Raw genomic sequence first — 25,664 nt, 5'->3', positions numbered from 1 at the left:
GCTCGAAAATTAAGGGGTATTGGTGTGCTCTAGCACCCCCCGCAGTTAAAGAAACACAAATGCAGGTTAATTAACATTTCTTAATTATACGCATTGTGGTAATCCTACAACTCCTGAGCACAAGTCTATTTTTGGAGCTATGTATGTATGTTTTTTCGTGTTGTCTTTGTGTTACGTGAGTGTTTGACGTTCTTTTATTGTATAGCTCAATAAGCCAAATCAACTATTGCGCCACACAGAGTGCGCGATGGATGCGACAGTCAAAATCGGACACCGGACGCGCAGTGCCTCTACGCGCAACGTTTTTTAAATTCTAACACTTTGCCTTATATGATGACATACATACATTTAGGCACATAATGTTTATTATAGGCTATAGCTTATATTTGTATTACATTGTTTCATATTTTTTTCTTTCTTTTAACAGTAAATAAATTACGAATTTGTTGAGAGTTTTTGTGTATTTTTTTGTGTGCAAACAACATAGTATTACAATAAACATCTTTTGATTACAGTTTTTGCCTATAAGTAAAACAAATTGAGGTGCGTTTAAATTTATGTATTTGTTTATTGGGGTCTTCAAATGTTATGAATTAGAAATTTCTCTTTGCCAGTCAGCAGCAAAGAAGCAACACTCAGGTCACGAGCTAAATGCGTTGCCATTTAGTTTTGGTTAAAACATTTTAAAGTTATGTGAAAAAGGTTACAAAGCACCAAGTTAGTCTTTTGCTGTGAACGTAATGGAATAACATATGACGATGCAAAGTAAATAATTATTTGTCATATAGTTAATATTTACTGTTTAAATAACACAAAGATACTATTACTTAAACACATAAGTGGTTATTATCATTACATAATTAATAATTATGAATGTGCAAGGATGGAGAAAATACTACTACTACTACTACTACTACAAATGTACTCAATAAAAAATGATTAATGATTATGAATGTGCAAGGATAATTATGACAACGAGGACATCTTGACAATCAACTTCTATTCATATAGTTTCAAAGAAACATAAGAAAAATAATCGTTATTAAACAATAATAACAATTTTGGATTTAATCAAGTCCTTGGACTGATCATCCTTGTGTTCATAGGATGCATAGTCGTGCACAGTCACTTGTTATATTTGTGCTACCCCAAACATTCAATGTCTCTATTCCCTTATTTACTGTCCCAACTTTTGTTGAATAAACATTTGACTATGTTAAAAATAATCAATGGTGTTTAATTTTACACTGTTGACAGTCCAGAAAGGCTACAAAGGAATTTAAGAGAGTAAAATCAGTCAGTGGAAGTTTTCATGAAGGGGTGCTTGCCCAACACGATGATAGGATGTCATGTGATGCAGATTTTTCCTGTAAACCTGAGATAAGTTACAGTAATAATGGTCATCATAAGGTTTATTTAGGCCTAAATAATAATACACATATGTAAGTAATAATAAATAATGATATATGATAATAATAATAATGGCAAATAATAATAAATACACAGTAACAAATGTACATGTAGTTCTTGTTGTGACCCAGCCTGTGTTCCATGTTCATTGTTAGTTGGATTCTTAGTTTGTTTTTGAGTTTGCCCTGTTTCCTGTTTCATTTTGTATCCTAGTTTTTTTTATTATTGGCCTCAGGTTGGTTTTCTTCCAGGTGTTTCTTGTCTTCTCGTTTATCCCAGTGTATTTAAGTACTTGTGTTTTATTTGTCGATGTCAGTCATTGAGGTGTGTGATTGTATTTCATGTTCCCTTTTATTTTGTTTTGAGTGATGATGAATTAACTAATTTTCCTTTCACATGAAGGACTCAAGGAATGTGTTTTAGACTAATACTGATCTGTGAAATGTTTCACAAATCTAAAGAGTCATTTTAAACTCAAAAAACATATAATAGGGTACCGCAAGCAATTTTTAGGAATAGTATGCCTTCTGTTCCTTTTAAGCCATAATTCACTATGATTATGCATTATATAAAGCCATTTTAAGTAATAATGTCAATTTGTGAACATTTTTATGGTGACCTAACAATGACGTAGCTTTTTTATGAATAAGAACATGAGAAAATTGCAATGCCATTTGTGAAACTATCTATATAAAGTAAAGCAACATGTGAAAGAGAAACAAAACACTGAAACAATTCACCAATCACAACGGTACAGTTACTTGTATGACTCACTTGTCTTGTTTAATTTAAAGGCTTATTATGTATAATATCTCAAACCGTTAATAATATTATACAGGACATAATAAACACAGGTGTAAGATTATATAAAAAGACGAATTTGTCTGTGAAAGTTATACTAAATTAGGCTGCATAAACAATTAAATCGGGATCAGCTGTGAGTGCATGTACACTGAAAGTAGCTGTGAATGGTAGAGACTGTGTATTTGTCATCCTCCGTATCTAACAACTAAACACGATTTGGCAGACAAACTTTGCTGTGAAAAATTCACAAATCAAAGTGGACAGGATGACGGTTTTTTAGGTGTTTAGGTCTTCAGCTTCATGAGTTATAGACATTTGAAAACAAAAAGTCGCAAAAATAAAATGCGGATATCGTGTGGGGGAAACCGATTCATATGAATTCACAAATCATTGTGTGCCAAATTTAATAATGTGTTCATGCAGAGCGATGCGGATTCACAACTTATAAACGTCCGAATGTCAAACCGCTAAACTATCTTTACTGCGGTGTTGATCGGTGTTTCGTACAGAAACAAAACATTTTTAGCATCCAAATCAATATCAATGCCAGAAATATCGTAAATAGTGTCAAGAAAGGATTAACAATAGTCACAAATGTCTTTTTTAAATCTTTTAACAACCTGGATTACTGGGAAAAATCGGGTAGGCTCCTCAGCCGATGTAGAAAGTTTAAACTGAGTTAAGAATAATCAATGTGACTGCAAATGACCTTTATGATGAAACAACTGTCACAACAAAATATTATTTTAACTTGAGGAGTTCCCCCGTCGACTCTCACCTCCTCCCTGTGACGTCACACGCGTTTCTGTGCCGTCGCGTCTGTGACTGAAGGTGCGACAGAGAGAGAGAGAGAGAAAGAGAGAGAGAGAGAGAGAGAGAAAGAGAGAGAGAGAGAGAGAGAGAGAGAGAGAGATTTCTCTCACACTGCATTTAGTTCACAGATCTGTGCTTTAGGCGGAATGCATGTGTCTGCACCAGAAAACAGAGTTTTGATGTGAAGCGGTGAGTTTTTATGATTATATTACATCAGTGATTCACCATTTTCAAGAGAAATAGATCACTTTAACATAGAATAAGTTAACTTCAGGTGTTTAAATGAAACCGGATTGTTCAAGTATTGATTAAATGTAATCGGTTAAATGTACCGCAGTAAATTTACAGTTGTCACAAACTCAGAAAAACTCATAATTTCATATTTTCATCTGTGTGTGTGTGTTCAGTTGTTTTGTGATGAGGATGATGATCGCGTGTGTGTCGGTGTATATGTGTGTACTGGTTAAGCTATATTTGTGTGTGTGTGTGTGTGTGTGCGCGTTTGTGTTCAGTTGTTTTTGTGATGAGGAAGATGATAAAGATCAGTAGCATAACTGTATTTTATTGATCGTAATGAAACAATTTAAAGATTGTTTGAGTTAGTCTTCTTATGCTGTACATGTATGTATAATCTCTAGACTTTCATGGAGGATAAATGTACATTACTGTTTTTACACATTTCTATAATATTTCTAGTCACGATTTCTATCACAAGTGTTCACACAGTGATCACAAAAAAAGTCTATGTGAGCTAAAGTGTGCATCTATTTTCATTGCTTTAGCACAAAATCTTTTAATGTACATTCATGCTTTTCTCACAAACACGACCAAACCTTGATCTACTATTCATGCCAACATGCAAATGCTAACATACTCCTGTCAACCCATTAAAGGAGTTCACTTCAAATTTGCCTCCATAGTCGTTTTTATTTCTCCTGTAGAAAATGATTGATTTTAAAGTGAACTACTCTAAAGCTCAAAATTGAGCACAATATAAAAATGAACAAGACAGAAATGTGCAACATTCTTTCAGTAATATTGAAATATATTCTGATTTCAAAACGTAATACGATATGACACAAGTGTTACACTTTCAATTTCATGATCATGTGTGCACAAGGTGAAAGTGTGGGAATCATTTCAAGTTTGTACTGTGACTTCAGTGAATTATAAACCATAGAAAGAGACGTTCCTGCTTGTTAAGACATTTTACAAAAGAAAACACTTGTGGAGTGAAAATTTGTGCTAGTGTTATGGAAGAATGACTGGATTTCTGATAAAAACATAAATAACGTGTTTAATGTGAAATGAACTGATGTGTAAAGCTGAAAGTTGGTCAAAGGAACTGTGTAAAGACTTGTGAAAACATGACCTGTAGTACTGAGAAATGTGTTCAAGTGATTGTGTTGTGTATGATAGACAACACTGATGATATCTGAGATTGACAGACACCCATGTGTGTGTGTGTTTGTCTGCAGTTGTTGTGAGTGCAGCTGTGTGGCATTAATTCAGTGAAACTCAAGCGCTGCTGCTACTTCCATTAACTGCAAAGACAGACACACACACACACACACGCACACGCACGCACGCACGCACGCACACACACACACACACACACACACACACGCCCACACACGCACACATACACACACACACACGCATCACACACGCCCACACACGCACACACACACACGCACACACACACGTATGTATGTTTTATTATCTCTATTGGGACAGTCCATAGGTGTGATGAGTTATATACTGTACAAACTGTATATTTTATCCCCTACCCCTGACCCAACCCCTAAACCTAAAGATCCTAGAAAACTTTTTGCGTTTTTAGATTTTCAATAATTATCATTCTGTACAATTTAGAAGCTTTTGTGCCCATGAGGACCTCAATTTCAGTCCCCACAGTGACATGAGTCCCCATGAGTTGCTGTGCAGTCAGGTTTAGGTCCCCACTTACATATAAAAACCAAGTCCACACACACACACAAACACACACACACACACACACAATTAAAGTTGTTCTTCTTTACATGAGAATGTGCAGCAGGACTATAGTCATGTGAACAGAAGTTCATTCATGTTGATGTGAAAAATGATCATCAGTGATCAATGACAAGCTCTCTCTGGTGGGTTTTATTCAACAGTTTGTGTGTCACTTTCATCTGGTGTTGTGTTTGTTAAGGTGTTTGCTGAAATCATGTCATCCTGCGCTCCTGTTCTATTGGCTGTTTTATGCTGTCTAATATCAGTGACATCATCACTCAACCTGGATGACCCCAATGTCTGCAGTCACTGGGAGAGGTGACACACAGACACACAGACACACACACACACACATACACAGAGAGAGAGAGAGAGAGAGTGAAGGAAGCAGATTGTGTGTTTTGTTTCTCAGCTAGATTCACTTTCACTCAGTAATGTGTGTGAACAGCTGTCTGCCACAAACCATAACACACACTCACTCACACACTCACACACACACACATACACACACACACACACACACTCGCTCGCTCACTCACTCACTCACTCACTCACTCACTCACTCACTCACTCACTCACTCAACATGTCTGATGTGTGTAACATGTGTAATTATATAGTAAAATAAGAAGCAGCATTTGTTCAGATCCAGTTACAGGGAGACTTAGGTTCAGTTAGTCACATTTATTTTGCGTTTTATTGGCTGTGTGTGTGTGTGTGTGTGTGTGTGTGTTTGTGTGTGCCGCCGGTCACAGCCGTTCCAATACAAACACAAAAGAGCTTCTATCACAGTTGTGTTATAATGAAGAACCAGTTAATATCTGCTGAATACAGTCACACAACAAATCACATCAGTCTGTGTGCGGCTTCATACGTTTGTATTGTGTGTGTTGTGTAGTTATTCTGTTACAGTGGAGGAGTCATACGCTCATCCCTTTGATCAGGTTTATTACGCCAGCTGTACGGATATTCTCAACTGGTTCAAGTGCACTCAGCACAGGTGTGTGTTCATCTCTTATCATTCATCCACACAAATCTCAACTCTCTCATCGTATGTGAGTCTTTCTTCAGTTCACACAAAAGAAGATATTTTTGAGAAATGTCTCAGTGGTTTTGTGGGAGTCAATGGGGTTCACTCTTGTTTCATTCTTTTGTGATGTGAAGAAGATAGAAAGTCATGCCGTTTTGAGCAAACAATCACAGAGATCTCTCTTTTAGAAGTGAAATGTTGACAGTTGTGTTTGTTTTGTGTGTTTAAGGGTCAGTTACAGGACGGCGTTCCGCAGGGGTGTAAAGACAATGTATCGGCGCAAGTCTCTGTGCTGTCCAGGTTTTTATGAGAGTAGAGACGTGTGTGTCCGTGAGTATCACTTTGTGTGTAACTACAGAAAACTACAGAAACTCTTTGGTCATTTTTGACCGCGATGCTACTGGTCTAATTGGATACTAAAGCTATGCTAAAAGCGCTATTGCCAGACCCGGAGACCGGCAGAATACATTCCAAAATGGTAAAACTCTACTTATTAACTTGGACTGGGAGTTGTTAAATTAGCATATATCCCAAAAAATTGGACTGTTCTTTTAATGCACACCAGCCAATCAGACCATGGTATAATGCTAATATTACTCCTACGTCTTTCATGTTCATCAGTGGTCGGGAGTCTAAAAAAATTGATGTGGCGTGCATAAATAAATTATGCTTTATTAACAAGTTTTGGGAGGATAATTAACTCATCCGGCTTTCCATAAACAATCACTGTAATCATCCTATCAGCCTATAAGTAGTCAAGCCCCCTCACGTTTCACAACATCCCTCCTCCACACCACAAGCCCGTTCTCACCTATGATCCAGGCACACACCGAGCCTGGGGTCCTCTCCCCAGTCAAGGGGCAGGTGTTCTGAGTTCGAGGAGAATTACTGTGCTCAGAGCCCTGGTCTCGGGTCAGCACGCAAAACACAAACCTTCCGTACCTGTTCATTAGCTCCGAGGCGAACTTGTGAATCAAATGTTACAAGTTTGAAAGCCACCATACAGCAAAGTATGTGGTGTGCAAAAGCTCTTCTCACACAAAACAACAAAAGTCCAAACAGCTCTTTATGTTGATAACAGCAGTTAATAAGTGTCTTGACCAAACATACTATAAACCGGACCTTACAGCTATTAGCAGGATGCAAAGCATGCTGCACAGAGCGGTCGCAGTATGACATCAAAGTGCAAGAAATGAAACAAAGTCAGAAGATGGTTTATATTTGTAGTGTAGTTTTTGTCAAATGTATTTATAAGTAGTTTTTGCAATGAGTTCTTTGGTGAGGTTCCTGAATCCTGTTATAAGGTCGTGAGGACGAGTGAACTCAGAACATGAGAGTGAAGGATAAAAGCTTCAGACGCCTCTCACATGTTTCTCTTGGCTTTTCATTCTCAAGTTACTTAGAGCAATGTTTGTGTGTGTGTGTGTGTGTCTCTGTTCTTCGCCCTGATGGAGTGAAATCTGATCTCTCTCTCTCTCTGTAGCTCATTGTGTTGAGAAATGTGTGCATGGCCGCTGTGTGGCCCCCAACACCTGTCAGTGTGAGCCGGGCTGGGGAGGAGCCGACTGCTCCAGCGGTGAGTCCTGCACCTGTGCCTGTCCATCTGACACACACAACACACATCAACACACACGCACACAACACACATCAACACACGAGTCGACAGAAACACAAAAACACAACACACACAGATATATATATTTAGCCTGAAAAGGTTTTATGATGAATCTCTGTGATGATATGTGTCAGGATACAGCAGTAATGTTGTAGTGGATTGATTTTGTACTTCATTATAAAATAAATCCTGAGAATAATCTTGATGTGTGTATGGCATTATCAGCTCAAACACTGCCTGTTTGGTTTTATATCTTTGCTTCGACTTATTATAAAGTTGTTATTGTTTTTCTGAGCAGTTTAATGTCAGGTAGAGTAGAGTGTGATGTGACTGTAATCTCCTCTGAAAGCTCTTTGTATCGCCTCTTTCCGGCCCACCAGACGCCAACAAAAGTGCAGCCTGCTCTGAATCCAAATGATGGAGAAAAGAGCTTTCTTTAACAGCCCAGAGCTAAACAAAGAGAACAGAAGACAGGAAATGACCTCAGCGCTCAGATCACGTGATGTCACACAACTCTTTTCATGTTGGGATGTTGAAGTGTTTATCTTCTAAATTTAACGTGTAAGAATAGATTCAGTGTTGATGTGATTGCTTAATGATCGTCCTGTTGGAGTGTACTGATGTGTTATTTAGTGTTAAACTCGTGGTCTCTGTAATCACATGACTGACTCGTGAGCGTAGACTGATGTTGTTAAAGCATCTCATCTCATCTCATTCACACACACAGGACACTGAATAGCAGAAATGGAGCAGGTTTTTATTTTTGAAACTGGGTCACGGTTCACTGAAGCACTGATGTGGATGATCTTTCTGAAGCCTGTTGTCTGGGTGTTTCAATGAGGTTGAATGGAAACATTAAGAACAGGTCAGGGCATACGGAAGATTCTGTATGAATGTTTTCATGACATTCAACCTTAATCCTGAGATGCAGGAAAGGGTTTTTTAGGCCTATACACAAAGAATCTTGAGCGAGATGTGTTTTTGTCCAGACACATGTGCTGTCGTGAGCACACAGTATGTTTCATTAGTGTGATGCTGGAAAAAAGATGTAAAGAAAGAAGACTGGATCCAAGTGTAGACTTTATTGAACCAAGAGCGAAGGATCCACAGCAGACAAACACAAGAAACACACACACATTACAGACAGGAAATGACCGAGAACTAACTAGCGGTGGCAGACACATGATCAGAAGTGTTCATGAGAATCCCTGAGTTGAATAAAGGACACAGTTATTATTGAATGAGATCTAATGTTTTCTCTCTGAATCAATCATTGTGAGAGACAATAATGATTCTATGTGAAAGTGTATTGAGATCGGTCGTTTGCTGATTGAGAAATCAATCATTCGTTGATCAAAGGTCTCAGGAGATGTTCAATAATATACTGACGTGTACAACCAGTGTTCAGGTGTCCGTCTCAACTTCATCTCACAGATGTCATTTGGGATGTCATCAAATGTTTGTCAAGCATTAGTTAATATTGTGTTGTGTTGTTCATTCAGTGGAGGTTGTGTGTTTGTTGAAGTTTCTGAGAGAAAGAGAGAGAGAGAGTTTTATTAACAGCTGTGGGATTATCTACTTCCTCTCTCATATTTTCCTCATGTTCATGCCAGAGTGAACGAATCCTGTGCTCTGTGAGAACCCATCATCATGTGAATTACACACACACACACACACACACACACACAAACTCATGCGTGCACATCAAGTGTTGTCAGGGGCGTAGCAAGCTTTTCAAAAGTGCGGGGGATAGATGTTTTTTGTTTGTTAACAATGAAAACGTTGAATGTAATGACAGAACGGTACAAAAGGTATAACATACAAGATATTAAAAGCTTCCTATTTAAATGAGTGATACTAGTAAAGTATAAAAACACATTCGGAACACACAGAAAATAAGTCAAAACTCTGTACAGTAGACTTGCTAATGAATCAGAAATACTTTAATAATCCCAGGGGAAAAAGACAGTGGTAAGCTCAATAGTGACATGGGTCTGACAGGACTGTGACTGTGACCGCTAAAGTTTGCTTACTTGCACCTTGAAAAGGGGAGATATAAAAAAAACACACACACAAAGCTTTTTCTCTGGTGGTGTAAATAATGTAACAATTTTCTGTTTTTAACCATTAAAATAATACACACTTTTCGTTCATAGTTCTTCAACAGGTACAATCAAACATAATAGGTAAGTATCCACATAAGTATTCAGCTAAACAAAAAAAGCAATGTTCAAAATATCAAAATCAAAAAACCCATAAGTACACTGCTTAACAAGGTCAATTTGTCCCTCCTCCTCGTCAATTCCCTGCCTTCTTCATCACAGTTACTTTATACATTACATGCCACATAAATAACCGAATTTAGCTATTTCTGAACAATATCCCAATTTGCAATTAGCATTAGTCTTAAAACTAAATATAATTCAGAAAACACTCGACATATCAACAAAACATAAACAGAACATCTCCCCAAACACATATCAAGGTTATTTAAAAACCTCGAAAGCATAAACACTCATTCAAAGTCGCTGGAAAAGGAAGACGTAAATAACCATAAGATCCCGCCTCCTCAGCACGAGCTGACCGATCAATCTAACACACCAAGAGAGGCGGGACTTAAGGCAGAACAGCCAATCACCATCCGGTCACACTCAAAGCCGGTGTTCTGATTGAGTGGGAGGGGAGAGGATGAGAAGCAGCCGCATCGAGCGCAGACACAGAGCGGCAAGAGAAACGCTGGAGCGACTGCTGTAAGGCGTTTGTACAAAACTGCGGAAAAACTGCAAAAAAAAGTGCGGGTGTTTAACCCTCTCACCGGGAAAAGTCCCCCACGGTTGCGACGCCCCTGAGTGTTGTTCAGCTTTAAATGATGTGTGTCAAACAAACACACATGTAACAAACAGCTGTATGATGAGGTTGTGTTTTTATTCTCTCATGTTCAGATTGTACTGCGTGTGAAGAGTGTGTTGTTGTTGTTTACAGCGTGTGACAGCAGTCACTGGGGTCCTCACTGCACTAGTCGTTGTCAGTGTAAGAACGGGGCGTTGTGTAACCCCATGAGCGGAGCGTGCATCTGTTCGGCCGGATACAGCGGCTGGCGCTGTGAGGAGATTTGTGAGCGCTTCACCTATGGACACAACTGCCAACACAAGTGTCAGTGTCAAAACAACGCAACATGCCATCACATGAGCGGAGAGTGTGTGTGCGGCCCCGGTTACACTGGAGCATTGTGAGTGCAAACACACATGTGTATGTGGCTGATATCAGCGGGTGCCTGAACTGCTGTGCTCGTCTTTGATTTGTGTGCAGTTGTGAGGATGTGTGTCCTCCAGGAAAACATGGCCGTCTGTGTGAGGAGCGCTGTCCGTGTCAGAACGGAGGTGTGTGTCATCATGTGACGGGTGAATGTTCCTGTCCACCTGGTTGGATGGTACGTCTCACACACACACACACACACACTCAATAAATACCTCAACGTTTTAGTGTTTAGTGGAGGTTGTATCATGCAGCTAATGTGTTGATGCTGAGGAATGTGGCACATAGTTGCACTCCACTCAACATTCACATGTGTTTGTGTAGTGATGAAGAATCATGACATCACTTTCTATGTTTTGTTAAACACAAATCTTTATCTAATGTTTTTGTGAGATGTGAAAGTTAAGTTGTGTGTGTTCTGCAGTGGGTCACTGACGCCCGTGTGGTTGTGTGTGTTTAGGGGAGGGTTTGTGGAGAGCCGTGTCCACCGGGCCGGTTCGGGAGTAACTGCTCACAGGAGTGTCTGTGTCATAATGGAGCGAGCTGCTCACCCTCTACAGGACAGTGTGTGTGTACTGCAGGATACACAGGACGGAGGTACACACACACACACACACGTATGTGCGGGCGCAGCTGATTGTGCGTCTGTAATTACAGAGCGAGTGAAGTGTGTGTTTAACATGCAGGAATAGAAACACAAGTGCAGCAGTTTGATGAGATAATAAGAGCTTTGGCTTCACAAGACGTCACTGTGTTTTTACTCTGATTTACTCTGATTTCACCACACCCTACACTGCCTGAAATAACATCACAACCACAGCCACAGGGAGGAGCACAACATTAAACTCAAATGTGTTCTAGATCAGCATGCTTTTGACCAAACAGATATAACATATATTGCACTGTATAAAGATTGAGAAGATCCAGCATGTGAGCGACATCAGTGTGTGAAATGAAACCTCATGAATTCATAACACTGTTAAATGTGTTGTGTGTGTTGCCAGGTGTCAGGATGAATGTGCGGTTGGCACGTTTGGACTCGGTTGTAGTCAGATGTGTTCTTGTGTGAACGGTGCTCAGTGTTATCACGTGAATGGAGCGTGTCTGTGTGAAACGGGTTACACAGGAGACAGATGTGAGCTGCGAGACTGTCCTGAGGGCCTCTATGGTCTGAAATGTGAACATAAATGCCCGTGTCACCCCAACAACACACGCAGGTAAGACTCACACTCAGTCAAACGATCATGATGCTGTTACAAGTCTTGTCAATGAGTCGGAGGATGATTATGGAGGGGTCTGGGGTGAACGAGTCTTGTAGATGATTATGGAGGGGTCTGGGGTGAACGAGTCATGTAGATGATTATGGAGGGGTCTGGGGTGGACGAGTGTTGTAGATGATTATGGAGGGGTCTGGGGTGAACGAGTGTTGTAGATGATTATGGAGGGGTCTGGGGTGAACGAGTCATGTAGATGATTATGGAGGGGTCTGGGGTGGACGAGTGTTGTAGATGATTATGGAGGGGTCTGGGGTGAACGAGTCTTGTAGATGATTATGGAGGGTCTGGGGTGGACGAGTCATGTAGATGATTATGGAGGGGTCTGGGGTGAACGAGTCATGTAGATGATTATGGAGGGGTCTGGGGTGGACGAGTGTTGTAGATGATTATGGAAGGGGTCTGGGGTGAACGAGTCATGTAGATGATTATGGAGGGGTCTGGGGTGAACGAGTCTTGTAGATGATTATGGAGGGGTCTGGGGTGGACGAGTGTTGTAGATGATTATGGAGGGGTCTGGGGTGGACGAGTCATGTAGATGATTATGGAGGGGTCTGGGGTGGACGAGTCTTGTAGATGATTATGGAGGGGTCTGGGGTGGACGAGTCTTGTAGATGATTATGGAGGGTCTGGGGTGGACGAGTCATGTAGATGATTATGGAGGGGTCTGGGGTGAACGAGTCATGTAGATGATTATGGAGGGGTCTGGGGTGAACGAGTTTTGTAGATGATTATGGAGGGGTCTGGGGTGAACGAGTCTTGTAGATGATTATGGAGGGGTCTGGGGTGAACGAGTCTTGTAGATGATTATGGAGGGGTCTGGGGTGAACGAGTCTTGTAGATGATTATGGAGGGGTCTGGGGTGAACGAGTCATGTAGATGATTATGGAGGGGTCTGGGGTGAACGAGTCATGTAGATGATTATGGAGGGGTCTGGGGTGAACGAGTGTTGTAGATGATTATGGAGGGGTCTGGGGTGAACGAGTGTTGTAGATGATTATGGAGGGGTCTGGGGTGGACGAGTGTTGTAGATGATTATGGAGGGGTCTGGGGTGAACGAGTCATGTAGATGATTATGGAGGGGTCTGGGGTGAACGAGTCTTGTAGATGATTATGGAGGGGTCTGGGGTGAACGAGTCTTGTAGATGATTATGGAGGGGTCTGGGGTGGACGAGTGTTGTAGATGATTATGGAGGGGTCTGGGGTGAACGAGTCATGTAGATGATTATGGAGGGGTCTGGGGTGAACGAGTCTTGTAGATGATTATGGAGGGGTCTGGGGTGAACGAGTCTTGTAGATGATTATGGAGGGGTCTGGGGTGAACGAGTCATGTAGATGATTATGGAGGGGTCTGGGGTGAACGAGTCATGTAGATGATTATGGAGGGGTCTGGGGTGGACGAGTGTTGTATATGATTATGGAGGGGTCTGGGGTGGACGAGTGTTGTAGATGATTATGGAGGGGTCTGGGGTGGACGAGTGTTGTAGATGATTATGGAAGGGGTCTGGGGTGAACGAGTCATGTAGATGATTATGGAGGGGTCTGGGGTGAACGAGTCATGTAGATGATTATGGAGGGGTCTGGGGTGAACGAGTCTTGTAGATGATTATGGAGGGGTCTGGGGTGGACGAGTCTTGTAGATGATTATGGAGGGATCTGGGGTGAACGAGTCTTGTAGATGATTATGGAGGGGTCTGGGGTGAACGAGTCATGTAGATGATTATGGAGGGGTCTGGGGTGAACGAGTCATGTAGATGATTATGGAGGGGTCTGGGGTGAACAAGTCATGTAGATGATTATGGAGGGGTCTGGTGTGGACGAGTGTTGTAGATGATTATGGAAGGGGTCTGGGGTGAACGAATCATGTAGATGATTATGGAGGGGTCTGGGGTGAACGAGTCATGTAGATGATTATAGAGGGGTCTGGGGTGGACGAGTGTTGTAGATGATTATGGAGGGGTCTGGGGTGGACGAGTGTTGTAGATGATTATGGAAGGGGTCTGGGGTGAACGAGTCATGTAGATGATTATGGAGGGGTCTGGGGTGAACGAGTCATGTAGATGATTATGGAGGGGTCTGGGGTGAACGAGTCTTGTAGATGATTATGGAGGGGTCTGGGGTGGATGAGTGTTGTAGATGATTATGGAGGGGTCTGGTGTGAACGAGTCATGTAGATGATTATGGAGGGGTCTGGGGTGAACGAGTCATGTAGATGATTATGGAGGGGTCTGGGGTGGACGAGTGTTGTAGATGATTATGGAAGGGGTCTGGGGTGAACGAGTCATGTAGATGATTATGGAGGGGTCTGGGGTGAACGAGTCTTGTAGATGATTATGGAGGGGTCTGGGGTGGAAGAGTGTTGTAGATGATTATGGAGGGGTCTGGGGTGGACGAGTCTTGTAGATGATTATGGAGGGGTCTGGGGTGGAAGAGTGTTGTAGATGATTATGGAGGGGTCTGGGGTGGACGAGTCTTGTAGATGATTATGGAGGGGTCTGGGGTGAACGAGTCTTGTAGATGATTATGGAGGGGTCTGGTGTGAACGAGTCATGTAGATGATTATGGAGGGGTCTGGGGTGAACGAGTCATGTAGATGATTATGGAGGGGTCTGGGGTGGACGAGTGTTGTAGATGATTATGGAAGGGGTCTGGGGTGAACGAGTCATGTAGATGATTATGGAGGGGTCTGGGGTGAACGAGTCTTGTAGATGATTATGGAGGGGTCTGGGGTGGAAGAGTGTTGTAGATGATTATGGAGGGGTCTGGGGTGGACGAGTCTTGTAGATGATTATGGAGGGGTCTGGGGTGAACGAGTCTTGTAGATGATTATGGAGGGGTCTGGGGTGAACGAGTCATGTAGATGATTATGGAGGGGTCTGGGGTGGACGAGTGTTGTAGATGATTATGGAAGGGGTCTGGGGTGAACGAGTCATGTAGATGATTATGGAGGGGTCTGGGGTGGACGAGTGTTGTAGATGATTATGGAGGGGTCTGGGGTGGACGAGTGTTGTAGGTGATTATGGAAGGGGTCTGGGGTGAACGAGTCATGTAGATGATTATGGAGGGGTCTGGGGTGAACGAGTCATGTAGATGATTATGGAGGGGTCTGGGGTGGACGAGTGTTGTAGATGATTATGGAGGGGTCTGGGGTGGACGAGTATTTTAGATGATTATGGAAGGGGTCTGGGGTGAACGAGTCATGTAGATGATTATGGAGGGGTCTGGGGTGAACGAGTCATGTAGATGATTATGGAGGGGTCTGGGGTGAACGAGTCTTGTAGATGATTATGGAGGGGTCTGGGGTGGACGAGTCTTGTAGATGATTATGGAGGGGTCTGGGGTGGACGAGTGTTGTAGATGATTATGGAAGGGGTCTGGGGTGAACGAGTCATGTAGATGATTATGGAGGGGTCTGGGGTGGACGAGTGTTGTAGATGATTATGGAAGGGGTCTGGGGTGAACGAGTCATGTAGATGATTATGGAGGGGTCTGGGGTGAACGAGTCATGTAGATGATTATGGAAGGGGTCTGGGGTGAACGAGTCATGTAGATGATTATGGAGGGGTCTGGGGTGAACGAGTCATGTAGATGATTATGGAGGGGTCTGGGGTGAACGAGTCATGTAGATGATTATGGAGGGGTCTGGGGTGAACGAGTCATGTAGATGATTATGGAGGGGTCTGGGGTGAACGAGTCATGTAGATGATTATGGAGGGGTCTGGGGTGAACGAGTCATGTAGATGATTATGGAGGGGTCTGGGGTGAACGAGTCTCGTAGATGATTATGGAGGGGTCTGGGGTGGAAGAGTGTTGTAGATGATTATGGAGGGGTCTGGGGTGGACGAGTCTTGTAGATGATTATGGAGGGGTCTGGGGTGAACGAGTCTTGTAGATGATTATGGAGGGGTCTGGGGTGAACGAGTCATGTAGATGATTATGGAGGGGTCTGGGGTGAACGAGTCATGTAGATGATTATGGAGGGGTCTGGGGTGGACGAGTCATGTAGATGATTATGGAGGGGTCTGGGGTGGACGAGTGTTGTAGATGATTATGGAAGGGGTCTGGGGTGAACGAGTCATGTAGATGATTATGGAGGGGTCTGGGGTGAACGAGTCATGTAGATGATTATGGAAGGGGTCTGGGGTGAACGAGTCATGTAGATGATTATGGAGGGGTCTGGGGTGAACGAGTCATGTAGATGATTATGGAGGGGTCTGGGGTGAACGAGTCTTGTAGATGATTATGGAGGGGTCTGGGGTGGAAGAGTGTTGTAGATGATTATGGAGGGGTCTGGGGTGGACGAGTCTTGTAGATGATTATGGAGGGGTCTGGGGTGAACGAGTCTTGTAGATGATTATGGAGGGGTCTGGGTTGAACGAGTCATGTAGATGATTATGGAGGGGTCTGGGGTGAACGAGTCATGTAGATGATTATGGAGGGGTCTGGGGTGGACGAGTCATGTAGATGATTATGGAGGGGTCTGGGGTGGACGAGTGTTGTAGATGATTATGGAAGGGGTCTGGGGTGAACGAGTCTTGTAGATGATTATGGAGGGGTCTGGGGTGGACGAGTCTTGTAGATGATTATGGAGGGGTCTGGGGTGAACGAGTCATGTAGATGATTATGGAGGGGTCTGGGGTGAACGAGTCTTGTAGATGATTATGGAGGGGTCTGGGGTGAACGAGTCTTGTAGATGATTATGGAGGGGTCTGGGGTGAACGAGTCATGTAGATGATTATGGAGGGGTCTGGGGTGAACGAGTCATGTAGATGATTATGGAGGGGTCTGGGGTGAACGAGTCATGTAGATGATTATGGAGGGGTCTGGGGTGGACGAGTGTTGTAGATGATTATGGAAGGGGTCTGGGGTGAACGAGTCATGTAGATGATTATGGAGGGGTCTGGGGTGGACGAGTGTTGTAGATGATTATGGAAGGGGTCTGGGGTGAACGAGTCATGTAGATGATTATGGAGGGGTCTGGGGTGAACGAGTCATGTAGATGATTATGGAGGGGTCTGGGGTGGACGAGTCTTGTAGATTATAATGGAGGGGTCTGGGGTGAACGAGTCTTGTAGATGATTATGGAGGGGTCTGGGGTGGACGAGTCTTGTAGATGATTATGGAGGGGTCTGGGGTGAACGAGTCTTGTAGATGATTATGGAGGGGTCTGGGGTGAACGAGTCATGTAGATGATTATGGAGGGGTCTGGGGTGAACGAGTCATGTAGATGATTATGGAGGGGTCTGGGGTGGACGAGTCTTGTAGATGATTATGGAGGGGTCTGGGGTGAACGAGTCTTGTAGATGATTATGGAGGGGTCTGGTGTGAACGAGTCATGTAGATGATTATGGAGGGGTCTGGGGTGAACGAGTCATGTAGATGATTATGGAGGGGTCTGGGGTGGACGAGTGTTGTAGATGATTATGGAAGGGGTCTGGGGTGAACGAGTCATGTAGATGATTATGGAGGGGTCTGGGGTGAACGAGTCTTGTAGATGATTATGGAGGGGTCTGGGGTGGAAGAGTGTTGTAGATGATTATGGAGGGGTCTGGGGTGGACGAGTCTTGTAGATGATTATGGAGGGGTCTGGGGTGAACGAGTCTTGTAGATGATTATGGAGGGGTCTGGGGTGAACGAGTCATGTAGATGATTATGGAGGGGTCTGGGGTGGACGAGTGTTGTAGATGATTATGGAAGGGGTCTGGGGTGAACGAGTCATGTAGATGATTATGGAGGGGTCTGGGGTGGACGAGTGTTGTAGATGATTATGGAGGGGTCTGGGGTGGACGAGTGTTGTAGGTGATTATGGAAGGGGTCTGGGGTGAACGAGTCATGTAGATGATTATGGAGGGGTCTGGGGTGAACGAGTCATGTAGATGATTATGGAGGGGTCTGGGGTGGACGAGTGTTGTAGATGATTATGGAGGGGTCTGGGGTGGACGAGTATTTTAGATGATTATGGAAGGGGTCTGGGGTGAACGAGTCATGTAGATGATTATGGAGGGGTCTGGGGTGAACGAGTCATGTAGATGATTATGGAGGGGTCTGGGGTGAACGAGTCTTGTAGATGATTATGGAGGGGTCTGGGGTGGACGAGTCTTGTAGATGATTATGGAGGGGTCTGGGGTGGACGAGTGTTGTAGATGATTATGGAAGGGGTCTGGGGTGAACGAGTCATGTAGATGATTATGGAGGGGTCTGGGGTGGACGAGTGTTGTAGATGATTATGGAAGGGGTCTGGGGTGAACGAGTCATGTAGATGATTATGGAGGGGTCTGGGGTGAACGAGTCATGTAGATGATTATGGAAGGGGTCTGGGGTGAACGAGTCATGTAGATGATTATGGAGGGGTCTGGGGTGAACGAGTCATGTAGATGATTATGGAGGGGTCTGGGGTGAACGAGTCATGTAGATGATTATGGAGGGGTCTGGGGTGAACGAGTCATGTAGATGATTATGGAGGGGTCTGGGGTGAACGAGTCATGTAGATGATTATGGAGGGGTCTGGGGTGAACGAGTCATGTAGATGATTATGGAGGGGTCTGGGGTGAACGAGTCTCGTAGATGATTATGGAGGGGTCTGGGGTGGAAGAGTGTTGTAGATGATTATGGAGGGGTCTGGGGTGGACGAGTCTTGTAGATGATTATGGAGGGGTCTGGGGTGAACGAGTCTTGTAGATGATTATGGAGGGGTCTGGGGTGAACGAGTCATGTAGATGATTATGGAGGGGTCTGGGGTGAACGAGTCATGTAGATGATTATGGAGGGGTCTGGGGTGGACGAGTCATGTAGATGATTATGGAGGGGTCTGGGGTGGACGAGTGTTGTAGATGATTATGGAAGGGGTCTGGGGTGAACGAGTCATGTAGATGATTATGGAGGGGTCTGGGGTGAACGAGTCATGTAGATGATTATGGAAGGGGTCTGGGGTGAACGAGTCATGTAGATGATTATGGAGGGGTCTGGGGTGAACGAGTCATGTAGATGATTATGGAGGGGTCTGGGGTGAACGAGTCTTGTAGATGATTATGGAGGGGTCTGGGGTGGAAGAGTGTTGTAGATGATTATGGAGGGGTCTGGGGTGGACGAGTCTTGTAGATGATTATGGAGGGGTCTGGGGTGAACGAGTCTTGTAGATGATTATGGAGGGGTCTGGGTTGAACGAGTCATGTAGATGATTATGGAGGGGTCTGGGGTGAACGAGTCATGTAGATGATTATGGAGGGGTCTGGGGTGGACGAGTCATGTAGATGATTATGGAGGGGTCTGGGGTGGACGAGTGTTGTAGATGATTATGGAAGGGGTCTGGGGTGAACGAGTCTTGTAGATGATTATGGAGGGGTCTGGGGTGGACGAGTCTTGTAGATGATTATGGAGGGGTCTGGGGTGAACGAGTCATGTAGATGATTATGGAGGGGTCTGGGGTGAACGAGTCTTGTAGATGATTATGGAGGGGTCTGGGGTGAACGAGTCTTGTAGATGATTATGGAGGGGTCTGGGGTGAACGAGTCATGTAGATGATTATGGAGGGGTCTGGGGTGAACGAGTCATGTAGATGATTATGGAGGGGTCTGGGGTGAACGAGTCATGTAGATGATTATGGAGGGGTCTGGGGTGGACGAGTGTTGTAGATGATTATGGAGGGGTCTGGGGTGAACGAGTCATGTAGATGATTATGGAGGGGTCTGGGGTGGACGAGTGTTGTAGATGATTATGGAAGGGGTCTGGGGTGAACGAGTCATGTAGATGATTATGGAGGGGTCTGGGGTGAACGAGTCATGTAGATGATTATGGAGGGGTCTGGGGTGGACGAGTCTTGTAGATTATAATGGAGGGGTCTGGGGTGAACGAGTCTTGTAGATGATTATGGAGGGGTCTGGGGTGGACGAGTCTTGTAGATGATTATGGAGGGGTCTGGGGTGAACGAGTCTTGTAGATGATTATGGAGGGGTCTGGGGTGAACGAGTCATGTAGATGATTATGGAGGGGTCTGGGGTGAACGAGTCATGTAGATGATTATGGAGGGGTCTGGGGTGAACGAGTCATGTAGATGATTATGGAGGGGTCTGGGGTGAACGAGTCATGTAGATGATTATGGAGGGGTCTGGGGTGAACGAGTCATGTAGATGATTATGGAGGGGTCTGGGGTAGACGAGTCTTGTAGATGATTATGGAGGGGTCTGGGGTGGACGAGTGTTGTAGATGATTATGGAGGGGTCTGGGGTGAACGAGTCATGTAGATGATTATGGAGGGGTCTGGGGTGAACGAGTCATGTAGATGATTATGGAGGGGTCTGGGGTGAACGAGTCATGTAGATGATTATGGAGGGGTCTGGGGTGAACGAGTCTTGTAGATGATTATGGAGGGGTCTGGGGTGGAACGAGTGTTGTAGATGATTATGGAGGGGTCTGGGGTGAACGAGTCATGTAGATGATTATGGAAGGGGTCTGGGGTGAACGAGTCATGTAGATGATTATGGAGGGGTCTGGGGTGAACGAGTCATGTAGATGATTATGGAAGGGGTCTGGGGTGAACGAGTCATGTAGATGATTATGGAGGGGTCTGGGGTGAACGAGTCATGTAGATGATTATGGAGGGGTCTGGGGTGAACGAGTCATGTAGATGATTATGGAGGGGTCTGGGGTGAACGAGTCATGTAGATGATTATGGAGGGGTCTGGGGTGAACGAGTCATGTAGATGATTATGGAAGGGGTCTGGGGTGAACGAGTCATGTAGATGATTATGGAGGGGTCTGGGGTGAACGAGTCATGTAGATGATTATGGAAGGGGTCTGGGGTGAACGAGTCATGTAGATGATTATGGAGGGGTCTGGGGTGAACGAGTCATGTAGATGATTATGGAGGGGTCTGGGGTGGAAGAGTGTTGTAGATGATTATGGAGGGGTCTGGGGTGGACGAGTCTTGTAGATGATTATGGAGGGGTCTGGGGTGAACGAGTCTTGTAGATGATTATGGAGGGGTCTGGGGTGAACGAGTCATGTAGATGATTATGGAGGGGTCTGGGGTGAACGAGTCTCGTAGATGATTATGGAGGGGTCTGGGGTGGAAGAGTGTTGTAGATGATTATGGAGGGGTCTGGGGTGGACGAGTCTTGTAGATGATTATGGAGGGGTCTGGGGTGAACGAGTCTTGTAGATGATTATGGAGGGGTCTGGGGTGAACGAGTCATGTAGATGATTATGGAGGGGTCTGGGGTGAACGAGTCATGTAGATGATTATGGAGGGGTCTGGGGTGGACGAGTCATGTAGATGATTATGGAGGGGTCTGGGGTGGACGAGTGTTGTAGATGATTATGGAAGGGGTCTGGGGTGAACGAGTCATGTAGATGATTATGGAGGGGTCTGGGGTGAACGAGTCATGTAGATGATTATGGAAGGGGTCTGGGGTGAACGAGTCATGTAGATGATTATGGAGGGGTCTGGGGTGAACGAGTCATGTAGATGATTATGGAGGGGTCTGGGGTGAACGAGTCTTGTAGATGATTATGGAGGGGTCTGGGGTGGAAGAGTGTTGTAGATGATTATGGAGGGGTCTGGGGTGGACGAGTCTTGTAGATGATTATGGAGGGGTCTGGGGTGAACGAGTCTTGTAGATGATTATGGAGGGGTCTGGGTTGAACGAGTCATGTAGATGATTATGGAGGGGTCTGGGGTGAACGAGTCATGTAGATGATTATGGAGGGGTCTGGGGTGGACGAGTCATGTAGATGATTATGGAGGGGTCTGGGGTGGACGAGTGTTGTAGATGATTATGGAAGGGGTCTGGGGTGAACGAGTCTTGTAGATGATTATGGAGGGGTCTGGGGTGGACGAGTCTTGTAGATGATTATGGAGGGGTCTGGGGTGAACGAGTCATGTAGATGATTATGGAGGGGTCTGGGGTGAACGAGTCTTGTAGATGATTATGGAGGGGTCTGGGGTGAACGAGTCTTGTAGATGATTATGGAGGGGTCTGGGGTGAACGAGTCATGTAGATGATTATGGAGGGGTCTGGGGTGAACGAGTCATGTAGATGATTATGGAGGGGTCTGGGGTGAACGAGTCATGTAGATGATTATGGAGGGGTCTGGGGTGGACGAGTGTTGTAGATGATTATGGAAGGGGTCTGGGGTGAACGAGTCATGTAGATGATTATGGAGGGGTCTGGGGTGGACGAGTGTTGTAGATGATTATGGAAGGGGTCTGGGGTGAACGAGTCATGTAGATGATTATGGAGGGGTCTGGGGTGAACGAGTCATGTAGATGATTATGGAGGGGTCTGGGGTGGACGAGTCTTGTAGATTATAATGGAGGGGTCTGGGGTGAACGAGTCTTGTAGATGATTATGGAGGGGTCTGGGGTGGACGAGTCTTGTAGATGATTATGGAGGGGTCTGGGGTGAACGAGTCTTGTAGATGATTATGGAGGGGTCTGGGGTGAACGAGTCATGTAGATGATTATGGAGGGGTCTGGGGTGAACGAGTCATGTAGATGATTATGGAGGGGTCTGGGGTGAACGAGTCATGTAGATGATTATGGAGGGGTCTGGGGTGAACGAGTCATGTAGATGATTATGGAGGGGTCTGGGGTAAACGAGTCATGTAGATGATTATGGAGGGGTCTGGGGTAGACGAGTCTTGTAGATGATTATGGAGGGGTCTGGGGTGGACGAGTGTTGTAGATGATAATGGAGGGGTCTGGGGTGGACGAGTGTTGTAGATGATAATGGAGGGGTCTGGGGTGGATGAGTCTTGTAGATGATTATGGAGGGGTCTGGGGTGGACGAGTTTTGTAGATGATTATGGAGGGGTCTGGGGTGAACGAGTCATGTAGATGATTATGGAGGGGTCTGGGGTGGACGAGTGTTGTAGATGATTATGGAGGGGTCTGGGGTGAACGAGTCATGTAGATGATTATGGAGGGGTCTGGGGTGAACGAGTCATGTAGATGATTATGGAAGGGGTCTGGGGTGAACGAGTCTTGTAGATGATTATGGAGGGGTCTGGGGTGAACGAGTCATGTAGATGAGTATGGAGGGGTCTGGGGTGAACGAGTCATGTAGATGATTATGGAGGGGTCTGGGGTGGACGAGTCTTGTAGATGATTATGGAGGGGTCTGGGGTGAACGAGTCTTGTAGATGATTATGGAGGGGTCTGGGGTGAACGAGTCATGTAGATGATTATGGAGGGGTCTGGGGTGAACGAGTCATGTAGATGATTATGGAGGGGTCTGGGGTGGACGAGTCATGTAGATGATTATGGAGGGGTCTGGGGTGGACGAGTGTTGTAGATGATTATGGAAGGGGTCTGGGGTGAACGAGTCATGTAGATGATTATGGAGGGGTCTGGGGTGAACGAGTCATGTAGATGATTATGGAAGGGGTCTGGGGTGAACGAGTCATGTAGATGATTATGGAGGGGTCTGGGGTGAACGAGTCATGTAGATGATTATGGAGGGGTCTGGGGTGAACGAGTCTTGTAGATGATTATGGAGGGGTCTGGGGTGGAAGAGTGTTGTAGATGATTATGGAAGGGGTCTGGGGTGAACGAGTCATGTAGATGATTATGGAAGGGGTCTGGGGTGAACGAGTCATGTAGATGATTATGGAGGGGTCTGGGGTGAACGAGTCATGTAGATGATTATGGAAGGGGTCTGGGGTGAACGAGTCATGTAGATGATTATGGAGGGGTCTGGGGTGAACGAGTCATGTAGATGATTATGGAGGGGTCTGGGGTGAACGAGTCATGTAGATGATTATGGAGGGGTCTGGGGTGAACGAGTCATGTAGATGATTATGGAAGGGGTCTGGGGTGAACGAGTCATGTAGATGATTATGGAAGGGGTCTGGGGTGAACGAGTCATGTAGATGATTATGGAGGGGTCTGGGGTGAACGAGTCATGTAGATGATTATGGAAGGGGTCTGGGGTGAACGAGTCATGTAGATGATTATGGAGGGGTCTGGGGTGAACGAGTCATGTAGATGATTATGGAGGGGTCTGGGGTGAACGAGTCATGTAGATGATTATGGAGGGGTCTGGGGTGGACGAGTCATGTAGATGATTATGGAGGGGTCTGGGGTGAACGAGTCATGTAGATGATTATGGAGGGGTCTGGGGTGAACGAGTCATGTAGATGATTATGGAGGGGTCTGGGGTGGACGAGTCTTGTAGATGATTATGGAGGGGTCTGGGGTGAACGAGTCTTGTAGATGATTATGGAGGGGTCTGGGGTGAACGAGTCATGTAGATGATTATGGAGGGGTCTGGGGTGAACGAGTCATGTAGATGATTATGGAGGGGTCTGGGGTGGACGAGTCATGTAGATGATTATGGAGGGGTCTGGGGTGGACGAGTGTTGTAGATGATTATGGAAGGGGTCTGGGGTGAACGAGTCTTGTAGATGATTATGGAGGGGTCTGGGGTGGACGAGTCTTGTAGATGATTATGGAGGGGTCTGGGGTGAACGAGTCTTGTAGATGATTATGGAGGGGTCTGGGGTGAACGAGTCATGTAGATGATTATGGAGGGGTCTGGGGTGAACGAGTCATGTAGATGATTATGGAGGGGTCTGGGGTGGACGAGTGTTGTAGATGATTATGGAAGGGGTCTGGGGTGAACGAGTCATGTAGATGATTATGGAGGGGTCTGGGGTGAACGAGTCATGTAGATGATTATGGAGGGGTCTGGGGTGGACGAGTGTTGTAGATGATTATGGAGGGGTCTGGGGTGAACGAGTCATGTAGATGATTATGGAGGGGTCTGGGGTGGACGAGTGTTGTAGATGATTATGGAGGGGTCTGGGGTGAACGAGTCATGTAGATGATTATGGAGGGGTCTGGGGTGAACGAGTCATGTAGATGATTATGGAGGGGTCTGGGGTGGACGAGTGTTGTAGATGATTATGGAGGGGTCTGGGGTGGACGAGTGTTGTAGATGATTATGGAAGGGGTCTGGGGTGAACGAGTCATGTAGATGATTATGGAGGGGTCTGGGGTGAACGAGTCATGTAGATGATTATGGAGGGGTCTGGGGTGAACGAGTCTTGTAGATGATTATGGAGGGGTCTGGGGTGAACGAGTCATGTAGATGATTATGGAGGGGTCTGGGGTGAACGAGTCATATAGATTATAATGGAGGGGTCTGGGGTGAACGAGTCTTGTAGATGATTATGGAGGGGTCTGGGGTGGACGAGTCTTGTAGATGATTATGGAGGGGTCTGGGGTGAACGAGTCTTGTAGATGATTATGGAGGGGTCTGGGGTGAACGAGTCATGTAGATGATTATGGAGGGGTCTGGGGTGAACGAGTCATGTAGATGATTATGGAGGGGTCTGGGGTGAACGAGTCATGTAGATGATTATGGAGGGGTCTGGGGTGAACGAGTCATGTAGATGATTATGGAGGGGTCTGGGGTGAACGAGTCATGTAGATGATTATGGAGGGGTCTGGGGTGGACGAGTGTTGTAGAT

At 45.1% G+C, this 25,664-nt stretch overlaps 1 protein-coding gene across 1 annotated transcript in view; it reads left to right on the top strand.

Annotated features, from left to right (window-relative positions):
* The first annotated feature begins 3,123 nt into the window (after window positions 1-3,123).
* Window positions 3,124-25,664, top strand: part of megf10 (multiple EGF-like-domains 10) — a 41,544-nt gene continuing 19,003 nt past the window's right edge. The window contains exons 1-9 of the mRNA XM_056736439.1: window positions 3,124-3,216; window positions 5,222-5,340; window positions 5,919-6,020; window positions 6,280-6,380; window positions 7,534-7,626; window positions 10,648-10,894; window positions 10,975-11,095; window positions 11,381-11,517; window positions 11,925-12,137. Of these exons, the coding sequence (XP_056592417.1) occupies window positions 5,237-5,340; window positions 5,919-6,020; window positions 6,280-6,380; window positions 7,534-7,626; window positions 10,648-10,894; window positions 10,975-11,095; window positions 11,381-11,517; window positions 11,925-12,137 (1,118 nt within the window). The 5' untranslated portion in view covers window positions 3,124-3,216; window positions 5,222-5,236. The remainder of the gene's footprint in view (window positions 3,217-5,221; window positions 5,341-5,918; window positions 6,021-6,279; window positions 6,381-7,533; window positions 7,627-10,647; window positions 10,895-10,974; window positions 11,096-11,380; window positions 11,518-11,924; window positions 12,138-25,664) is intronic.

The sequence above is a fragment of the Triplophysa dalaica genome, chromosome 22 (assembly GCF_015846415.1).
Source record: "Triplophysa dalaica isolate WHDGS20190420 chromosome 22, ASM1584641v1, whole genome shotgun sequence".
NCBI classification, from domain to species: domain Eukaryota; kingdom Metazoa; phylum Chordata; class Actinopteri; order Cypriniformes; family Nemacheilidae; genus Triplophysa; species Triplophysa dalaica.
This window is presented reverse-complemented; position numbering and strand designations above follow the sequence as displayed.